At 43.3% G+C, this 20,045-nt stretch overlaps 1 protein-coding gene across 7 annotated transcripts; it reads left to right on the forward strand.

Moving 5' to 3' along the window:
• Nucleotides 1–410: 410 nt before the first annotated feature.
• Faim (Fas apoptotic inhibitory molecule) lies at nucleotides 411–15,880 on the forward strand. Of its 7 annotated transcripts, none has more exons than XM_020172004.2 (6): nucleotides 496–512; nucleotides 6,208–6,266; nucleotides 7,386–7,518; nucleotides 7,866–8,094; nucleotides 12,446–12,495; nucleotides 15,351–15,674. In XM_020172004.2, exons 2-6 carry the CDS (start codon nucleotides 6,223–6,225, stop codon nucleotides 15,408–15,410), a joined length of 516 nt encoding a protein of 171 aa, XP_020027593.2. In that variant the 5' UTR covers nucleotides 496–512; nucleotides 6,208–6,222; the 3' UTR covers nucleotides 15,411–15,674. The 7 variants fall into 7 exon arrangements, with proteins under 7 accessions (XP_073916232.1, XP_020027593.2, XP_073916231.1 ...); XM_074060130.1 differs by having other exon boundaries at nucleotides 15,354–15,674; XM_020172005.2 differs by lacking the exon at nucleotides 15,351–15,674 and adding an exon at nucleotides 13,741–15,344.
• The last annotated feature ends 4,165 nt before the right edge of the window (nucleotides 15,881–20,045 follow it).

The following is a 20,045-nucleotide window of genomic DNA, read 5'->3' on the forward strand; positions in this document are numbered from 1 at the left end:
AATTTCCACAACGAAATGGAAACTAAGGGAGGAGGGTCCAGCCAGAGGAAAGAGATTTGCAGAAAAAGGGTGTGTGTGTGGGGGGGGGGGTGTCATAAGCTACTTGCATAAAGGACAGATGGAAAGGTGGCCAGCAGGCAGGGGCTAGATCACCTAAAGGAGATTTGGTCTTTGAAAAGTCTGGGCATGCAGCTCAGTGACAGAGAGCTTTTCCAGCATGCACCAGGCCCTGGGTTCGAACCCCAGCCCCTCACAAAAGAAAAGAAAGAGTAACGGGGCTCCATAGAGCGGATTTTAGGGAGCCAATGCCACATTCAGGCTTCCTCGTGTCTTCAGAGCCGCCCGGGGGCTGTTTTTGTGCAGCAGGTTCATCCCCAGTGTCCCAGCGGGCGGGCGGCTGGCCCCTGGGATGGCAGCAGCAGCAGCGGGGCGGGGAGGCGGGTGGGCCCCAGGGGACTGGCGCTCCGAGCGCAGGCAACGAGGTGACGCGGTCCCCGCACCTCCGCGCACAGGTGAGCGGCGGCCCCGCGCGGCCCGGAAGCCCCTGCGCGCGGCCCTGGGCGCCCCCGCGGGTGGGCGGGCGGCCGCCATATCCGGGCGGCGACGGCGCCGGGCGTCTGCGCGGACGGACGGACGGACGGACGGACGGACGGAGACACCCTGCGGGCCGCTCGGGCGAGGCGAGGCGAGGCGAGGGCGGCGCCGGTGAGTCCCGGGCGCTTCCGGACAGGGCAGGCGACGGTCGCCGGCCGCGAGCGATGGCGGAGGCGCGGGACGTCCGTCCGTGCCCGGCCAGGCCCTGCGCCCCGCCGCGGCCTCGGCCCGCACCGTTCAAGACGGGAGTGTCGCGGTCGCATTCAGGTGTCGCCCTCGCCCCCCCGCCCCCGGCCCGGTTTCCCCTGGGAGCGCGATGGGGTCTATCTTTGCAGAACCTGGGCCTCGCCGCGTCCCGCGCGTGGCCCCGTGGGTGTCCCGGGTTCTCTGCGGCCCTGGACAGCCGCGTCCATCCCCGGCCTGGCGTGCGCGTGCACCGTGCCGTGGTTTTTCTCAATTGTTAGCTGTTAGAAAAAAAAAAAAAAAAACCCTAAGGCCTGTTGGGTCTGGTTTTTTGGCCATGATTATTTGTTTTAAATGTATCCCTCTGGCCGGGCACGGTGGCTCGTGCCTGTAAAGCCCAGCTACGGGTGGAGATCGTGGTTGGAGGCAGCCCTGGTAAAAAGTTAGCAAGACCCCATCTCAGTAGGTCAGGTGTGGTGGCTGCACCTGCTGTCCCAGCCGTGCGGGAGGCATAGGTAGGAGGATGGTGGTCCCAGGTCTCCTGGGCAAAGAAGAAAAAGAAACGAGAGAACCTATCCAAAAAATGGCTGAAATGAAAAAGGACTGGTGGGGCGGCTCCCGTGGTAGAGTGCCCGCCTACCAAGTGCAAGGCCCTGAGTTCAAATTCCAGTACTGCCAAAAAATAAATAAATCCCGATAAAGCTTTGTGATATCCACTGCAGAATGGCCCTTAGAAAGAAAAGTTATTTTTGTCCTTATAATAAGTAGCATTTGGGGCTTGTGAGACTGCTGGAACCCACCCCCCACGCCAGGGGGCTGGGCACAAGGTGTCAACGCTGTTGGATAGTGGATCGACTTGCCTGTAGGGCTGGCCTTCCCAGGAACTTTTGCTGAAAAGGCAACTGAGCACCTCAGTACTTTTTAAGCTAACTTAAATCCCTGGACAAATCAGTATGGTTAAACCTAAGTTAAGGGAAAGTTCATGCTGGGGTCAGTGACTAGTGGAAATATTTCAGTGTTTGAGTCATGCCCTGAAACATGGGTGTTGGGGTTGCTAGGAAAGGGTTTTCAAAGCTGATGTTGCTATGTGAGCCAACAGATACCCCAGAAGCTCTCTTTGAAGACCTGTGAAATGTTCCAAGTGTAACACTGTCATCATCAGTGAAAGTGAGCAGAATGTGTCTGTTCATCCTTTTTGTTTTAAAATCTCCCAAAGGAAACTTTTCAGCTGGTGGAGTGGCTCAAGTAGTAGAGTGCCTGCCCAGTAAGTGTAAGGCCCTGAGGTCAAATGCCACTGCTGACAAAAAGTTAAAATATAAAAACATTTCCACTTCTCAGTTGGATCCCTTAATTTGGACATTCAGTGTAGGTAGAAGACTTTAAAAATGATAGCTAATCCATTCCTTTCTTTGAAGTTCCTGTAGACCAAAGCCTGCCGTTCCACCTTGGGCAGGATAGGACCCTTCCTCTGTGGGTCTCTCCTGTGCTGGTTCCCCTGACAAGGACCCTCCCATTACTGTACTAAGATCATTCTGGGGTCCTCCAAGTTCCTTACTCTGAGCTAGTGCCCAGCTCAGGGCCCGGCACTTAAGTGCTGGATAACTGCTGGTATCTTGGAATATGATATGTGTTTATTAAATTGAGTTCACAACTTAAAGGTCTATGTGTGACAGCTATTTCTCATTCAAATAAGTAGAAATTTGGGACAGGAATAGATAAGGTCACTTGGTTAGGGCAAAATCATATTCCAAGAGACACTACCAACAGGGCACCTAGGTTTGGGGTTGTTTGTTGTTTGTTTCTTGGTGGAACTGGGGTTTGAACTCGGCTTCATGCTTGCAAAGCAGGCACTCTACTGCTTGAGCCACTCTGCCAGCCCATTTTGCTTTGGAGATACATTCTCTCCGGACTGGCCTCAAACTGCAGTCCTCCTGATCTCAGCCTCCCAAGCATCGAGGTCTTTTTTTCTTTTTAAACAACTTTACTGATACAACTCACATACAATCTAATTCACCCATTTACGGTGTACAATTTTTATAGTGCATTATTTTTTCAGTTATTGTAAATATATGTGTAACATTAATTTACCAGTTTTAAGTGTCCGTTCCAGTGGCATTAGTACAAACCTCTTCATTATTTCCAAAACTTCACCACTAAATACAATCACTGCCATCAGTAAGCAACACTTGCCTTCCTCCTTTTCCCATTCCCTGGTAACCGCTGATCTACTTCCTGTTCATGAATTTACCTACCGTAGCCATTTCATGGAATCATACAGTACTTTCCACTCTTCTGGCCTGTTTTACTTAGCATGATGTTTTCAAAGTTCTCATTACACCATATATCAAAATTCTATTTCCTTTTTTGGCTGTATAATATTCCTTTGTGTGTATATACTACATTGTGTTTATCCATTCTTACACTTATAGACACTTGGGCTGTTTCCACATTTTCAATATTGAAATAATACTGCAATAAACATTGCTGGGCCTACCTCTCACCTAAATCTCAATCTCAATTTTATTTCAAGTTTCCCTAAAAGACTTTCCAGTGAGCATGTTTTTATGTGCATGAAATTAACTAATGACTGATTTTAAATTGTTTTCCCTGATCTAAATAGCTAAAAAGAGAAAAGAGAGAGATGTCAGTCTACTAGTGACTCATATAGCTTTTAAGGTAGCAAGTGTGAGGCCCTGAGTTCAAACCCCTGTACTGCATTAAAAAAAAAAAGTAAATTCTGCTCTGAGCCAGGAGTACTTTCTGGCTGGACTCCAATTAAATTTTAAGGTGCTGAGATTGAAATTAAGTATGTAAGGTGACAGAGGTCACAAGATTAACCCAGAAGCAAAATTGGTTTGGGACATTTTTCCTAAGCATCACGAGCTTTGTTGATGGGCTCTTTAAGATGGGACCAAGTGGGAATTTTCTTTACTTAAAGTGTGTTATTGGGGTCTGACACAGCCTTGTTAGAAAGCTGACAGGTGATAAGAGCCAGGAACAGCAGTGGGGGTGGCGTTTTGGTGGCTGTCTTGCTTGTTACTTTGACTTCCTCACAATGGAGGAGAGAGGCTAGGCAAGGTGATCAGTCTCATTGTTTTCCAGTTCTGTTATAATACAGTGCTTGCTTTCATCCTTGCATAGAAAGCACTTTTTTCAATTAATCTCTGCCTTTAAAACCAGTACAAGATTTGATGCTTTGCGGCCTTTTACAAGCCAAATACGATATGAAGGTTCCCAGTAATAATTACAAAAATGTTTACAGTTATTATTTTTTAAAAGATTAAGTTTTTTTGCTTAAAATAATGGATAATAGACAAAATTTTAAATACTACTAACTTTGTAGTAAGGCAACCTTTTCCTTATTCAGTCACGTAGGTAAACAGCACAGAGAGAAATATAACTGTATTTTGATTAGTAAACTTGTGATTAAGAAGGACCATCAGTTTTGATACATACAGTGACAAGTAGAATCCAGGTTGCTCCAGTGCTTACCCTGACCATCAGATATACTTTCCTCCTAACTATGATGAACGCTATCAACTAGTGAAGAGTGAAAAATTGCTCCAGGCATGGTGGCTCACATCTGTAATCCCAGCTGCTCTGGAAGCAGAGACTGGGAGGATTGTAGTTTGAGGCCAACAAGAGAACAAAAGTTAGGGTGACCCCATCTTAACAAAATAAGCCAGATGGGCAATAGATAGCAGGATCATGGCTTAGGTCACCCAGGCTAAAACATGAGAGGCTATCTTAAAAACAAAAACAAAAAAATAAAGCAAAAAAGGGGGTGGGGGCATGACTGAAGTGTTACAATGCCTGCCTAGATATCCCCGAGTTCAAACATCAGTACCCCTCTCCACAAAATTGCCAGTTTTTAGGTAGTCCATGAAAAAATGTTGAATATATGAAATGTTGGTAGTTTGAAGAAACGTTTTAAAATAAAATGTAATCTTGGTCTCTAATTTCAACTCCAACTCTCTGTGTTGTCTTTTATACATCTATATGAAAAGGCATTATAATTAAAATGGTCCCATGTCTTGTCTTAGTTGGACTTAGTAATGTTTGAAGTTCCTTATAACAGAAAATAGGGCAATCTTTTCAGATCTGAATGCTGCATTACTGACCTTTGAGAATCTCTGAAGGATGTAAAGCAAAATTTGAGCGACATCCCTAAGTCCTCTCTGATTTGCAAAGAATGCCTTGTCAAACTTTATGGTGTGCTATCTGGTTTCTTCTGTTGCTCTCAGTAGAATTCTTCTTGTTTCCTTTCTGTCTTTACAGTTACAGGATACTCTGCGTTTTCATAGGAAATATCCTAGGACATCTTAAGACAGGAAAATTCACAAATTTATATGGTACTTGTTAAAAAGGATTTATTTTAGCTATGAATTGATTTGGTTTTCACTCTAAAATTCTTATCAGTGGCCCACTGGATTATTTTAGGGGAACTAAGATCTTTAATGTTGTTTTTAATAATCTGTGACCTCTGTTTCCAGGCAGAGAGAGTGGGCAAGCTCCACCTCCCATTTTTAGTGAAGAGAGTTTGTACCCTTGGGCAGTTACAGGAAGAGCACCTTTTGCCTGTTGAGGACAGGGCTAAAACTAGGGTGGATGTTGAAAGCAAAAATTAGTTGAATTTATGACATTGAGGGGGGTGGTAATCACAGTCTTCTCACATGGCAGTTCCCTATACATGTGAAAATATGTGCACTTCTGTATTTTTGAAATCTAACTAGCACCGCAGCCCAGGTACTGTTGAGTTAGTGACATTAGTAAAGGACATGGGCTTAAGTGAGTGAGGAAATTCAGTTTGGACTTGAGACGGAGCCAGCACACTCCTGCTGCGTCCTGCAGACTCACTGTTTCTTTCATCTTTGAGCCTTCTAAAATGCACTGTAAGGGTTACATTGACACTTCCAGAAGCAGCAGCCTGGTGTTTATGTGCTCCCTGAAGCATTGCTGCAAACCTTTAGGGCCCTGTGCTTTACTTTGAGAAGCAGGGGACCCAAAGGATCTCCTAGGATGCTTGCAGCTCCAATGTGATGTAATATTTGAAATGACCCAGCGTTTATTCCCTAGTCTTAAGAAATGATACTTTTAAGGGCTGGCAGAGTAGCTCAAGTGGTGAGCACCTGCCTACCAATTGTGAGGCACTGAGTTCAAACCCCAGTACTATAAAAAAAAAGGATACTGTTAAGAAATTATAGATCTGTAACAGAAAATAGGGTTGGTTGATTTGCATGATCAAATCTCTTTCTCTGAAAATTAAATATTGCAGTTCAGTTGTGTGTAACTGTTTCATCAGAAGCTGCATGCAATTTCAGAACTGGATTGCAAAGTTAGAAAAACGCTTTGTAGATGTTCTCTGTTGCTCTCAGTCTTTCTTTGCTGCAATTCTGCTTTTTTCTTTCCTGGCTGCTAATTGGATTAAAGACTGTTCTGCCAACCATGGCATCTGGAGATGACAGTCCCATCTTTGAAGATGATGAAAGGTAAATGTCCTGCACTGTAATAAAACTGTGGCCTTTGAAAGTTTCAGGTTGTCACGATCACTCAGAAGAGTACCCAGTCTCCTCAGTTAATGACACGTTTTGAAGCCTTGCGGAACGCATGTTCCCTTTCATGATTTAGAGAAGGGTAGGGAGTGGCTGCTGGAGGTGGCCACCTTGAGCATGGCGTCCTCTCCATGGAGCCTTGATGTGAGTCTCCAGATCCCTCTCAGCACAAATTCTTGACAACCTCTTCAAAATGAAACGAAGTCCACATACCATTCCTGATTTAGGCATACAGAGGAGATGAGAATGAACAAAGAGGAGGATGTAAGGACCACAGCTGCCATGTCTCAGATCAGTAGTCTGTCAGTGTCAAAGCACTATATATTGCTACATGCAGTGTGTCATCCACATAGCATACAGGGTGACTTATATATTTAAAATGTTAGCATAAAATATGTTTAAATTGTGCCAAAAATTTTGACAAACCTGAATCCTTTATTTTTAATGAGATTTCCTATAATGCCAAGAATTACTGTTTTCAAACATCTTTGTATTATTTTTATGTCTAGTTTTAGTATAATAAATTAGAACCCTTTGGCTGCTGCTGTTGTAGCAAATCTCTAGTCATTAGTTTAGTGTGAAGAGTTTGGAGCATTCTTGTTTTGAAGTGATGAGAACCAAGAAAGAAACCTCATTAAATTCTGGGCTTTGAACATGTGGGGGGCCGGTTAGGAGCAGACACTTCACTGACCTTTCCTTGCCTAAACCACAGCCTCACCTAGAATATGGTCCAGGATAAACTGGTAGATCCTAAATCCTATTAGTAGTAAGGTGACTTTGGAATTACTAGGCTGTATACCCCTACACAATAGTTGTCTCTTGAGCGAAGAGTAACTAAGAGGCAGAAACAGTTACGTGTGCTGTGAGTAGGATTTCTTAGGAAGTACCATTTTAGCATGCTGTAATTGTAGAGCCTTTAGAAATCTAGTGTTCCTCATCTTGGAAGGATTAACTGGTTATTCTGTAATTGTAGAGCCTTTAGAAGTCTACTGTTCCTCATCTGGTTATTCTGTTGCTGTTTGGGCCCATTATAATGACTTTGTTTTATTCCTTTAGCCCTCCTTACAGCATGGAAAGGATGCTAGATCTTGTAGCTGTTTGGGACGTTGCTTTAAGTGATGGAGTTCACAAGATTGAATTTGAGCACGGGACAACAACAGGCAAACGAGTAGTATATGTAGATGGGAAGGTAGGAAACGGGCTACTTTGTAAAACTTGCTTACAGAGAAGCTTGAGTTTGTTATTCTCGCTTATTCATAAGTGGGGAGCACTTTTCAGACTGTGGTTTTCTTTATGGTTTTGGCCTACAGCATTTTGTTGTACTAAACAAACTGACAATAATTAAAGCATTCCAAGACTATGACATTTAACATTTAAACTTAGAATGACTATTTTCTAAAACCTTCACAACATGAAGACAGACATTTTGATGATGTTGTCATTGGTTACTTTGAAATTTTACAGTATTTCTGTATTTTTGAAATTTTACAATAATTCTAACATTAAGTGTTTAAACTTTTGTATTTACTTACCTAGGAAAAGATAAGAAGAGAATGGATGTTCAAATTAGTGGGCAAAGAGACCTTCTGCGTTGGAGCCTCCGACACAAAGGCAACCATAAACATAGATGCTATCAGTGGTTTTGCTTATGAATACACTCTGGAAGTCAACGGGAAGAGCCTCAAGAAGTACATGGAAAGCAGATCGAGGACTACCAACACGTGGGTACTGCACTTGGATGGTGAGGATGTTAGAGTTGTGCTGGGTAAGTTAGCAATGTATCTAAAGAATTGATTGACTTTATGAGGCCATTCAGACTTGGGAGCCTTGAATAGCAGAGGAGATTTAAGTGCAGCTGTGTTTTTAGTGCGTTCTCTGTGAATGGGCATTCACTTAGCCCACTGTTGTACAGAGGGTATTTTAGAGCCAGGTTTGATCCGGATGGATTGGAGGATTATAAACATAGGCTAAAGAAAAGTAGTATTAATGTAACATTTGTTATTATTTGGTATTTCTCTTCATAAATCCATATTAAACGCTGGGGATGTAACATGGTAGTAGAACACTTGCCTGTATATGCAGGCCTAGGTTTAATCCCTAGCACCACCAGAGTGGGGAGAAAAAGCCAGGCAGCCTGGTTTACATACAGAGATCCTGGCTTGAGAAAACAATTTTAGTCGGGCATGATAGGACATGCCTGTAATCCCAACATTTGAGAGTCTGAGGCAAGAGGATCCAGAGTTCACTAAATATCCACTGGGTATTTAGTGAGACACTCTCGAAAAACCAAAAGTAGGTGCTGTGGCTCAAGCCTGTAATCCTTGCTACCTGCGAGGTGGAGATAAGGAGGATCCAAGGTTCAAGGCCAGTGGGAATAGGGGTGAGTTCACAGGACCCCACCTCAACCTGGCTAGGCACTGTGGTGTGTGAGCTTGGCTGTACCAATAAACACAAATAGGACTATTACAGGCCATGCTGGCCTTGGCATAAAGTAAGACCCTGTCTCAGAAAATAGCCAGGACAAAAAGGGCTGAGCATGGTTCAGATGGCAGAGCACCTGCCAAATGAGTGCAAGGCCCTGAGTTCATCCCCCAGCACTGCCAAAATAAATAAATAAGTCTTTAAAAGCAGTTATAAATTTAAGATTCATCAGTAAGAAGAATTTTCTCTAGGGAGCAATAGATGTAGGCTACATTACATCAAAATAGTAACAGTTGAGATAAAGTAGATTCTTTTTCCTTATTTGGTTATACTGGGGGTGAGCTTCATGCTTGCTAGGTAGGCACTCTTACCATTTAGCCACTCTGCCAGCTCTTTTTTGTGTGTTGGTTATTTTCGAGATAGGGTCTCAAGAACTATTTGCCCAGGCTGGTTTTGAACTCCTGAGTAGCCAGGATTACAGGCATGAGTCACCCTCACCCAGCAAATTTTTTATAATAACCTATTCTTTCTGTCTACTCCTAGTATTTCCTGCTTCTCCTATCACTAAATTAAGGCTGATCATCTTATTAATCCACTACTTACGCAATGCTAGCCAGTGGACCAGCCACTGAGGACACAGTTAAGCTGTATGCTAGCAAATACCTTCTTTAAATGAAAGTTCTGTAGGTTTTGCCAGTTTTCAGGTTACTGCCTGAAAATCCCTCCTGCTCTATTTTTTCATCCTTTCCCTGCTTCCCCTCCCTGGTCTTTTCACTGGCGCTATGTTTTGCCTTTTCCAGAATGCAATACAGTCATACGGTATAAAGCCTTTCATACTAACTCCTTTCACTCAGCAGTATAGTTTGTTTCCTCCTGTCTTGCCCAGGGATACTGCTGGTTAACACGAAAATTGGAACCCTGACCTCAAAGACCAGTACATTCTTTTCCACCATCCCAAGAGACAAGGCATCTAAGGGGACTGAAGACAGTGTTGGTTGGCATTCTTAGGTCTGGTCTTGGCTCCACTGGGAACACTATGGGAGAAATATGAAGAAGCAAAAGGAAAGTAAGAAGCAGCAGCTTCTTATGAAGGAGGAAATTTTCTTTCTGTTCTGAAAACTTTCACTTCTCTGAAAGCCTTCAAAGGGCACAGCTGCTCAGGACTCACCTGTGGAATCCCAGCAGTTGGTCACAAGGGCTGAGGGACTCTTCAGGCAGGCAGAAGAGAGGCTCCCAGCTGAACGTGCTCCTGGCCCTCCCATGATGCATCCAGCCCATGCCTGAGTCATAACAGAGTTGACATTTTGTCATATAGATAAGTTCTTTCATCACATATTATTTTGAAAATCAAAATGTATTTTAAAAAGAAGATACATTGAGAGCTAGGCATGCTGGCACATACCTGTAATCCCAGCACTCCAGAAGTGGAGGCAGAAAGATCAGAGAGTTTGAGGCCAACCTGCCCTACACAGTGAGTTCAAGGCCAGCCTGATATGGAGTGAAACCCTGTCTCACAAAAACAAGGGCTGGGCTGAGGATATAACTCAAGTGCTAGAGTGCTTGGTGAAGCCCTAGGTTCAATGCCCAGTACATCCATCAGTCAATCAACAAAAGAAAGAAAGAGAAGAAAGGACATAACTCAGTGTAGACTTCTTGTCCAGCACACGCAAGGTCATGGCTTTGATCTCTCCAGCAAGCCAAAAAAAAAAAAAAGATACATTGAAAAGCTTTGCTTCCATCTGGGTTCCCATGTATCCTATCTCTCTCTGTGTTGTCCAGGCTGCCCTTGAACTGCTGGACCCTGGTGATCCTTCTGTCACAGCCTCCCAAAGATAACCGCTTTTAGTAGTGTTCTACTATTTCTTTATTCAGATTCAAACAAATACAAATAATTTATTACCACTGTATTTATAAAATCATTTTATCCAGTTAGTATATTCTAAAGGTCTTTTTAGGTAGTACGAACTTTCCCATTCCTTCTAACTGCACAGTAAACTTCAATAGTAAATAGTTCATTCCCAACTGATGGGTACCTGTTCCTCTAAGAACCTAGTGCCCATCCTATTTTAGTGCAAATTCCTACAAGTGAAAGGTAAGATTTCTTGGTCACTGACTTCTGCCACCGGGGCACTACTTCTGGCAAGTTCTCCAACAATACGTGTTGCTGAACTTGCATTTCTTGGTGTTGTGAGGGTGAAAAGTGGTATGTCAGTGTTGTTTCTAGTTTTGCCCTTTTTAGAATTGAGGTTGAGCATCTGTTCATGCGTTTGTTACTTTTGTTTCTTTTTTGGGTGATGACTGTCTGTATCCTTGCCTCCCATTTTCTTTGGGTGGTTCTTCTCTTTCTTCCTTGATTTCCAGGAGTCTTTTTTATTAGCAAAACAACCTTTTGTTGATGCTGTTTCAACTTTTTCCCCAGTTTGTCATTTGTTACATGAATTTGCTTATGTGTGTGCATGGCTATTTTCAGTTGCAAATTTTTTTTCCTTTTTTATGTAGTCAGATTTAGTCCATTTTTCTTTGTGGCTTTTGGATTAGCAGTGCTCCCTAGTGGCATGCTAATTAATAGTCTATCAGAGAACACCTGAGTGCATGCACCTGCTCAGTAAGCACCTGACACAATGCTTCATTACCATTGTAGTTTATCTTTTTAGCCCTGTGCATTCAGACTCGTGTGGGCATAAACTGAGCTTCCCTGCTTCTGTGCCCATGAGTACATCCCCCTCAGACTGCCTTTGGGTGACTCCTGCCCGTACCTCCTGCCACCTCTGCCTTTTCATGTTTCACTCAGCTGTCTTATAAGTTTGTCTCTACTCTTAAGTGAGGTGCCCATCTGGAGATGTGGAGGAAAGAAGCCTCTTTGCACCTGCCCTGGGCACAGATGGCCTGCCTTGTCAACCCTGACCATGGCCTCAGATTTCATCTCCAGGCAGACCTTTGCCCTGGACTCCTTGTGCACATGCAACTCACAAACACAAGTCCTCTCTCCTCCTCTTCTGGCTGCTTGAATGCAGTCTTCTCTCTTGCTACTCCTAGGACACTAATGTGCACAAGGGGTGTTGGGGACTTACGTTCCCTGAGGCGAGTTGTGGCAAGTTAGCTGATGCATTAGTATTGTGGCTGCATTTTTGTTCTGTGTCCCCTGTTGTATGATCTACCAGCTAAACTGCTTTTTTCCTTATGATTGAATAATTTTCCCAAAGTGAGATCATTATAAACATGAATATGGACTATTGTACTATCTATCTAGTAAGACTAAGTTTCTAAACTTGACATACTGTCTGCCCTGTCTGAACCCCAGAGCAGCTTGTTTTGGTCGTCTTTGTGCCAGCACCACCTTCCAGGGTCAGTGAGCCGCTGACGTTAAAGAACATTCTATAAGGAGAGACCTCTCACATTCCTTTTGTGTGCACCCCCTTTAAAGATTGTCCCTAGGGATTTATTTTAATAACACTTCATCCAATGTATTAGGACCATGATACCCTCTGAAAAGATTATTTTCCTTCATCTTGATTTCATCTATGAACAAAAACTTTCTTCAACTTTTAGGAGTTTCAAAACTATGACAAGTGTTAGGTTTAGAAGGTTAGTGGAATTTAGAAATATAGTGTATCAGCCTTTTCCTAAACCAATAGTTACAAAAAGCTGACTTTAAGTCCCAGAGTTATAACTTTTAAATTGTGTTACTTTTACAGAAAAAGACACAATGGATGTGTGGTGCAATGGCAAGAAAATGGAGACAGCAGTAAGTTGACCTGTGATTCTTCTCAGCGTCATGTGTTTCGTGTCGTGTGTGCATGGTGTTTAAGTGATCACTGCGATGCTCCGCAGTTCTTAGGGCTGGAACCTTTTTCTTTTTTCTCTTTTTTTTTTTTTTTTGGACAGGGTCATATTTTTTGGATAGGGTCATGTTATGTAGGCCAAGATGGCCTTGAATTAACATTCCTCCTGATCTGAAAATCTTTCCCAGACAGTTCATGGGGCAGTGAGTTTGGAAACAACCCCACATTCCACCCTGCCTCTCCTGGCCCAGGTTCTTATTCTAAAGAAGCCCCCACTCCACCTTAGGACTGGGGGTGTGGCACAGACAGCAGAGTGCCTGCCTAGCAAGTGTGATGTCTTGGCTTCCCCAGGGCTGGTGTCCTCCTGTGGTTATCCATGTGAAATAATGATTTATACCACTGCGTCTCGAAATCACCTGAGATCTTGTTAAAGTGCAAACATTTCCCTCAGTGCTACTGGTGCTGCTGGCCCAGGGCACGCTGGGAGTAGGAGGCTGCTTGGATGTGCTTTTCTGAAAGTGAGGTTTCTGAAGAAGTAGTGATGCACACAATTTCAAAGGACACAAAGGCTGACAGGAGCTTGCACTGTCACAAACACCAGAAGACAAGTAAGGAGGGGGAGGCCAGGCACACTGAGGTCCCTCCAGGCTCCAGTGGCCTCGGCTTTTGCTGTCGCTGTTGGGTGCTTGCACAGCTTAGGCTGAGAGCTGGAGTGAATGTCAAGCAGGAGAGAACAAGCACAGGTGTGCCTGGGGGAGAGGAAGCGGAGGAGGCTCCCTGGGAGGCGGGGGTCTCTTGTCTGGTGCAGAGTTCACGCGCCTAAGGGAGCATTGTCCCTGGTGTCCGCTGTCCTCCAGGTGGGACCATTAGACCTGAGGTTGGTCACAGGCTGTCTTCTCTGGTCATGTTTTGCTGTTGTAAAAGTACTTACCATAGGCACAGGATGGCGAGGCAGGGGCTTGGAGGACAGGAGGTCTGAGGTGAACTTGGTCAGCTGACACCTACAACCAGCTTGGTCTCATAGCTAGATGTTTCTGGAGTTGCCAGGGTCAGAAATCCAAAGTTTACAAAGATGAATGCTTTTTTGTTCCTTAATCCTGGGAAAGTTTACCTGGGTCACTCAAGATTCACCCCCACCCACCCCCACCCCCCGTGCTTAAGCTCCTCTCTGAATTTAAGCCTGCTGACAGAGGCTTCTGTTATGCAAGGCTTGGAGAGCCTCCTGTGGCCAGCACCTTTGTGACAGCTGCACACCATGAACTGATGTGAGCCCAGAACCTGGCCTCGTGGTCCTTCCTGTCTTTCCTTCCCTGGAATTCTCGGATGGAGAACCAGCACTTTTGGATCACATTCCCTCCCACTCAAGGAATTCTGCAGGCCAGATGTTAAGGAGGATGCTGTCTGTGGTATAAAGAATGTGCTTCTAAGAGCTGCCGTGTAGCACAGGGAGAGCACTTGCCTAGCACATGGAAGGCCCCGGGCTCCAGCTCTACCACTGCAAAAAGAAAAAAGTGGTTTTAAATAAAAAAAAACAGTGATCATCCCCAGTGTCTTTATCCCTTAGTAATTGACAGGAAACCACAATGTGTGGAAAACAGCTTTTTTTAGCCCAGTCACTTTTCATTGTAACTACCCCCTAGCTGCAGGGCAGCTCCATGACCTGGCAGTCTGCCCACCAGTACACACATGCAGCAAACACACTTGCCTATTTTCTCGTGTTTATTTTTACCACAAAGCATTATGACCAAAATTATATACTTATCAAATTGCCAAGAAGCAACTTACTGGATTGTGTTGTCCACCCCTTGCCCTGCACTCCACAGGCTTTTTTTCAAGGCCCAGTATAAAAGGGGCAGAACTGTGCCTTAGAGAGCAGCTCATGCTGGGTTCAGAGCCATGGGCAGCACTGCGCAGAGCAGAAGAAAGCTGCACTTTCTTTGTTGAATTATGGTAACTACGGGGCCTTTCTCTGTGTGCTTTGGCCTTCACGGTGCTCACAGCCAAGTTTTAAGGCTGATGGTGGTTTCTTTACTTTCTGGCTTAGTTTATTTTTATTCTCTAAGCCTCTCCTTCCTTCCTTTTCTGTGCTGCTTGCTCCTATCTTTTTACTCTAGATCAGTAGAAATACAGTGAGCCACGAGTAGGGGCCTTAGATGTAATTTTAACTTTTTGAATAGCCACACTAGAAAAATTCAAGGGGAATTACTTTTAATAATATATTTGATTAAAATCGGCATATCAAAACTATTATCATTTAACATGGTATCAACAAAAGATGTAATTAGTTATTTCACGTTCTTTGTTTCATACTACATCTTCCAAGTCCTGTGTATAATTCACACTTAAGCAGTGTGTCTCACTTCGGCCTAGTCACGTTTTCGGCGCTCAGTAGGTCAGTAGCGTCTGGTTTAAGTGGCTGTACGTTGTTATAAGGTATTATTGTACCTTGAAGAATCAGATACTCAGAGTGGTCAAGAACTCTAGTCCCTTACAGACAGAGGCCTTCAGCAGGGTTTTTAACTACCCTGTCCCTCAGTGTCCTCCTCTATGAGAGGGAATAGTAACAGCGCTTCTAGCAGGGCTGTTGTGAAGCTACAGTGAAGTAATGCAATAAACCGTTCCGGGTATATTGAGAGCAACTAAGAACAGCTTCTTATGCTCATCACCTTTGATTTTGGAAACAGCCTGCGCTGTGTAGACACAGGGCTATGAAGTGCACTTGGATTCTTCAGAACCAAGGGATCGAAAGAGGCTTTCGGTCCATAACGGACACAAGAAAGCACTCGTACATTTGGTTTTACCTAGCGTGTTATCTCAGCAGACTCCCAGGACTTCAGGTGGTGGTAGTGCTGGAAGCAGGAGACGCGCTGGACACTGAGCCCTCTTCCTTTGCTGTGCTAGGGTGAGTTTGTAGACGACGGGACTGAGACACACTTCAGCGTCGGGGACCACGACTGTTACATTAAGGCTGTCAGCAGCGGGAGACGGAAAGAAGGGATCATTCACACACTCATTGTAGACAATCGAGAGATCCCAGAGGCTCTTGAGTGACTTCTTGTTCACGAATTTATTTCAAGAAGTGAGGTCAGGACTTTGCAAATTACTGTGGTAATTAAATACATTCAATATGTACTTATCAGTACATTTAGTCTGCAGTGTTTTTATTTTGTAGTTATTGGAAACTAATATTCCCATGGTCAGAACAAATTATGTGCAACCATAAAAATTACAGTTTATTTTTAAAATAATGTAAAATACTTTAAAGCTAAATGGAAAATAAAATATGGACCAAAATCACTAGTGTTTCCCAACAGTAACTCTTACCATAATAAACACTGCGAAATAAAATTGGTGTGGTCTGATGTGTGGTCTCACAAATGCACATGGGGTCATATATTTGTCATCTGTGCACACAGGTGACCATTTTTTCTTTAATGGCATCCTACTCTCCTGTCTTGATGAATTCTTTAACCAACCAGTGGCTCTGAAATCCACAGTGGTCACTTCCTGAGAAGTTGGATTTCACAGTCATGGTTTCTAGGCAGCTTGTAACATGCAACTCAAGAAGTCAGTACTAAATGACACGCTTCTCATTATGTGAGATTACGCGATTCGTTGAATTGTGCCTCACCCAAAGGTAATACACCACCTGGACCCGCAGAATGTAACCTTATTTGGAGTAAGAATCTTTGGAAGCCACCAAAGCTAGAAGAGGTGACGAAGACTTTTCCTGTAGGGCCTTCATGGGGGTGGTCCTGCCAGCAGCTTGATTTCAGCCCTCCAGAACCTGAGATAATCCATTTCTGAGGTTTTGAGCCACCAAGTTTGGAGTCATTTGTTATGGCAGGTGTTGGGAGACTGTTATAGTTGTTTATCCCCAAGTGGATGTCATATAATAAAATCTGAGCCACTATTATATTTTTAAATGAATTGTTTAAGATCTGGGTCTTAATTCTTCTAGACTGCTGTAATAAGCTGTTATAAACTGAAATGCTTATAAATAATGGAAATTTATTTCTCACCGTTCTGGAAGCTGGGAAGTCTTCTGAAAGCAAGGCACTGGCAAATCTGGTATTGGTAGAGACCCTTGAAAGGAGGACAAAAATTACTCGCCATCAACAGTGTAATGTACACTTGTAGCATCCAGTCAAAACTTACTAGTTAGGCTTGAAGCATCTAACCAGGAGAAAATTTAGCCAATAGAAACAATAAGAAATTACAGGGTTGATGGACATGGATATTAAGTTACTATGGTTTCATTCAATTATTTAGGAAAAGCACAGTGGGACACATAGGACAATATCCTATGTGATTATGAAAATAAAAATTGAGACGGGGGAGAAGGGATAAAGGAGAGTGTTGGAGGGGTGAATTCAACCGTGATATATTGTAAGCTCTTTGGTAAGTGTTACAATGTATCTTCAGTACAAAATAACATGATAATAAAAAATTAAGACAGAATGAACTCACAGGCTGAAGTCTTGCTTGGAAGGAAAAAGGGGCTGGAGAGAAGGGGACAGCACTGCAGGAGATTCAGGCCCCGCCCAACAGAGAAAAGAGCAGACACCCTATTCATATGCTGGAGTGGTCCCAGGTGGTATTTTTAAGAAATCTCTTGTGGTTTAAGGAGACTGTCCTATGTAAGATACAACTCAGTGGGCAGTTTGTCTTTGGAGACATCCTGGCATTACCCTATACCTGGTAGGATTGTTTTCTCTTGTGATAAGGGATAAGAGATAGGCACATTTCAAGTATACACTGTGAACAAGGGAAAAGAGAAACTTGATAATGAACAGGTTTATGGATTCAGGGCATGAGAACCTATCCTCTTTTTGTCCCCAGGAAGGTCCTTATTTCATCTATTCCAGGGAGAGAAAGAAAACATGTAAAAAGAATAAAATGAGGGCCAGCATGGTGGCCCATGCCTGTAATCTCAGATACTCAGGAGACAGAGTTTGGAAGGACTGCAGTTTGAGGCCAGCCTGGGAGAAAAAAAAAAAAAATCAGACCCCATCTCCATCAATATGCCAGGTGTAGCACACACCTGTGATTGCAGGCTGTAAGTATGAGGATTGTAGTTCAAGGCCAACTCCTAGCAAGAAGTATGAGACTCTACCTGAAAAATAGCTAAATCAAAAAGGGCTGGGGGTACAGCTCAAGTGGTAGAGTACCTGCCTAGCAATCAGGAGGTCCTGAGTTCAAATTCCAGTATTGCCCTCTATCCTCCCCACCATCAAGATACAATGGAATATCTAGAGATATAAAATAGAATATCTGGCATGAAAAAGTCACAGAATACAATTAATAGATTAGACACTGCAAAAAAAATTTAGTGATTGTTAAAGAGTATCAATAAAAAAACTACCTAAAATGAAACACAGGCAAGTGGAAAAACTGAAATGCATTTCAGTGACCTGTAGGCCACTGAGCTGTGAGAAGGCCGTGAAATTGGAATCACAGAAAGAGATGGTGGCAGAGCAAACCTTTGGATATAATGATCGAATTGTCCAAATTTAGGAAAAATTTAAGTATACAGAATAAGCAGGAAAAACATGAAGAAAATTTCACCGAGTCACAGGAAGACGTATGTTAGCAATATCAGAAATGAAAAAGGCCATCGATTTACATCTACTAACAGTGAGAGGACGAGGGAGTACTATGACAGCTTTGAGCCAATACGATAAAAAATAAAAGCAAACTCTTAGAAGATTCAAAGTATTTAACTGACTCAAAGAGAAACAGAAAACCTAAATAAGCCATACATCTGTTTTTAAAATGCAATTATAATTTTAAGTGATAACCACAAGAAGATTCAAATGTCTTTTCTGTGAACTCATTATGCTTTTAAGGACCAATAATACCAGTCAAACCAAGGCCTCCAGAAAGTCACAAAAGAGCCACAGACATTCCTTAATTCATTGTATGAGCCTCACATGTACCTGATCAAAATGACATAAGAAAAGTAAAGATGGGGCTGGCGGAGTGGCTCAAGTGGTAGAGTGCCTGCCTAGCAGGCGTGAGGCCCTGAGTTCAAATTCAAGTACAATAAAAAGTTCAGATAAATATTCCTTATAACTTAGACACAAAAAGACTAAACAAATGCCAGCAAATTAATCCAGCAAATCTTTTAAAAAGGAATATATATCATAACCACATGTGGCTCCCCAAGAATGCACAGTAAGTTTAACTTTTGTATATCAATCATTTTAATTTACCACATCAACAGAATAAAAGAGAAGAAACATGGGATGTTGGGAGCCAAAAGCCACAGTCTGACACGGTTGCTGTGGCTTTGCAGCATTCCGACAAGGTTGGAACCTGCAGGTGCACCATGTCTCTATCACAGTGGGAAGGAACGCTAAGTGGTTTCCCTTGACTGAAAAGAAGTTTATACTTAGTCAAGGACACTGGCAGTGACAATACAGGCTGGCAAAAATAGAAAGATTGTAACTAGGTCAGAGTGTTTTGATGTTTAAGTCTCTTCCTCCTTTGTATAAAGCTGGCTGAGAAAAATAAAATTTTGCCAGTTGGTCACCAGCCTGCTGGCCCTCTCGATAAGTGTTTTGTCATTCTCTTCCTGAGTGAGTGAGTCCCTTTGTGTCCTGTCTTGTTCATTCCTGCCCTGAGCCTTTTCAGGTCAAGGACCTCTGCGATCCCCGCAATGGGATCATAGTATTAGGTTTAGGAAAAGCATTTCACAAAATCAACACCTATTTATAATAAAACTAGTGGTAGAAAGGAATATTCCTGATCTGATAACAGGTATCTATAAAAATCTGCAGCTATAGGCTGGGCACAGTGGCTCACGCTATAATCCTAGCTACTCCAGAGGTGGAGATCAGGAGGATTGCAGTTCAAGGCCAGCCCAGGCAAAAAGTCAGTGAGACCCCAACTTAACCAATGGCTGGGGGCTCCTGTCATCCCAGCTGTAAAGTGAAGCACACAGAATACTAAGGCTCAGGTCAGCCAGGGCATAAAGTGAGACCCTATCTCAAAAAATGACCAATGCAAAAAGGGCTGAGGCCATGGCTCAAGTCGTAGAGTGCCTGCCACACAAGTGCAAGACCCTGAATTCAAACACCAGAACTGTCGAGAAAAAAACCCTGCAACTAACACAATACCTAAACGTGAAAGACTGGTTTAGCCCCAACATTAGAAGCCTAATGCCTAATCAGCATTGTCCTGACGCACAGAACGATGGAGAGAAAGAAAAGACACAAATACGAAAGAAGGAAGCAAAGCTTTTCATTAGTGAGCGGCACATATGCAGAAACGTCTAAGAAATCTGCACACGAGCTGCTAGGACTGATGAATGAGTATAGCAAGGCTGCACACGACAAGCCCAATATAAACCTGTTCAGAATCAACCAACTAAAAACATTGCTGAATTTGTTGTCCTTAATGCAGAGAAACTAAAGCAGATACCTTAAAGCAACTGAGGCCAATAGGAAAAGGGCAACAGGTACTAGAGAAAAGGTTAGATCAAAAAGAATTAACCTAGAAGGTAACACAC

Source organism: Castor canadensis, chromosome 17 (assembly GCF_047511655.1).
Source record: "Castor canadensis chromosome 17, mCasCan1.hap1v2, whole genome shotgun sequence".
Lineage (NCBI taxonomy): Eukaryota > Metazoa > Chordata > Mammalia > Rodentia > Castoridae > Castor > Castor canadensis.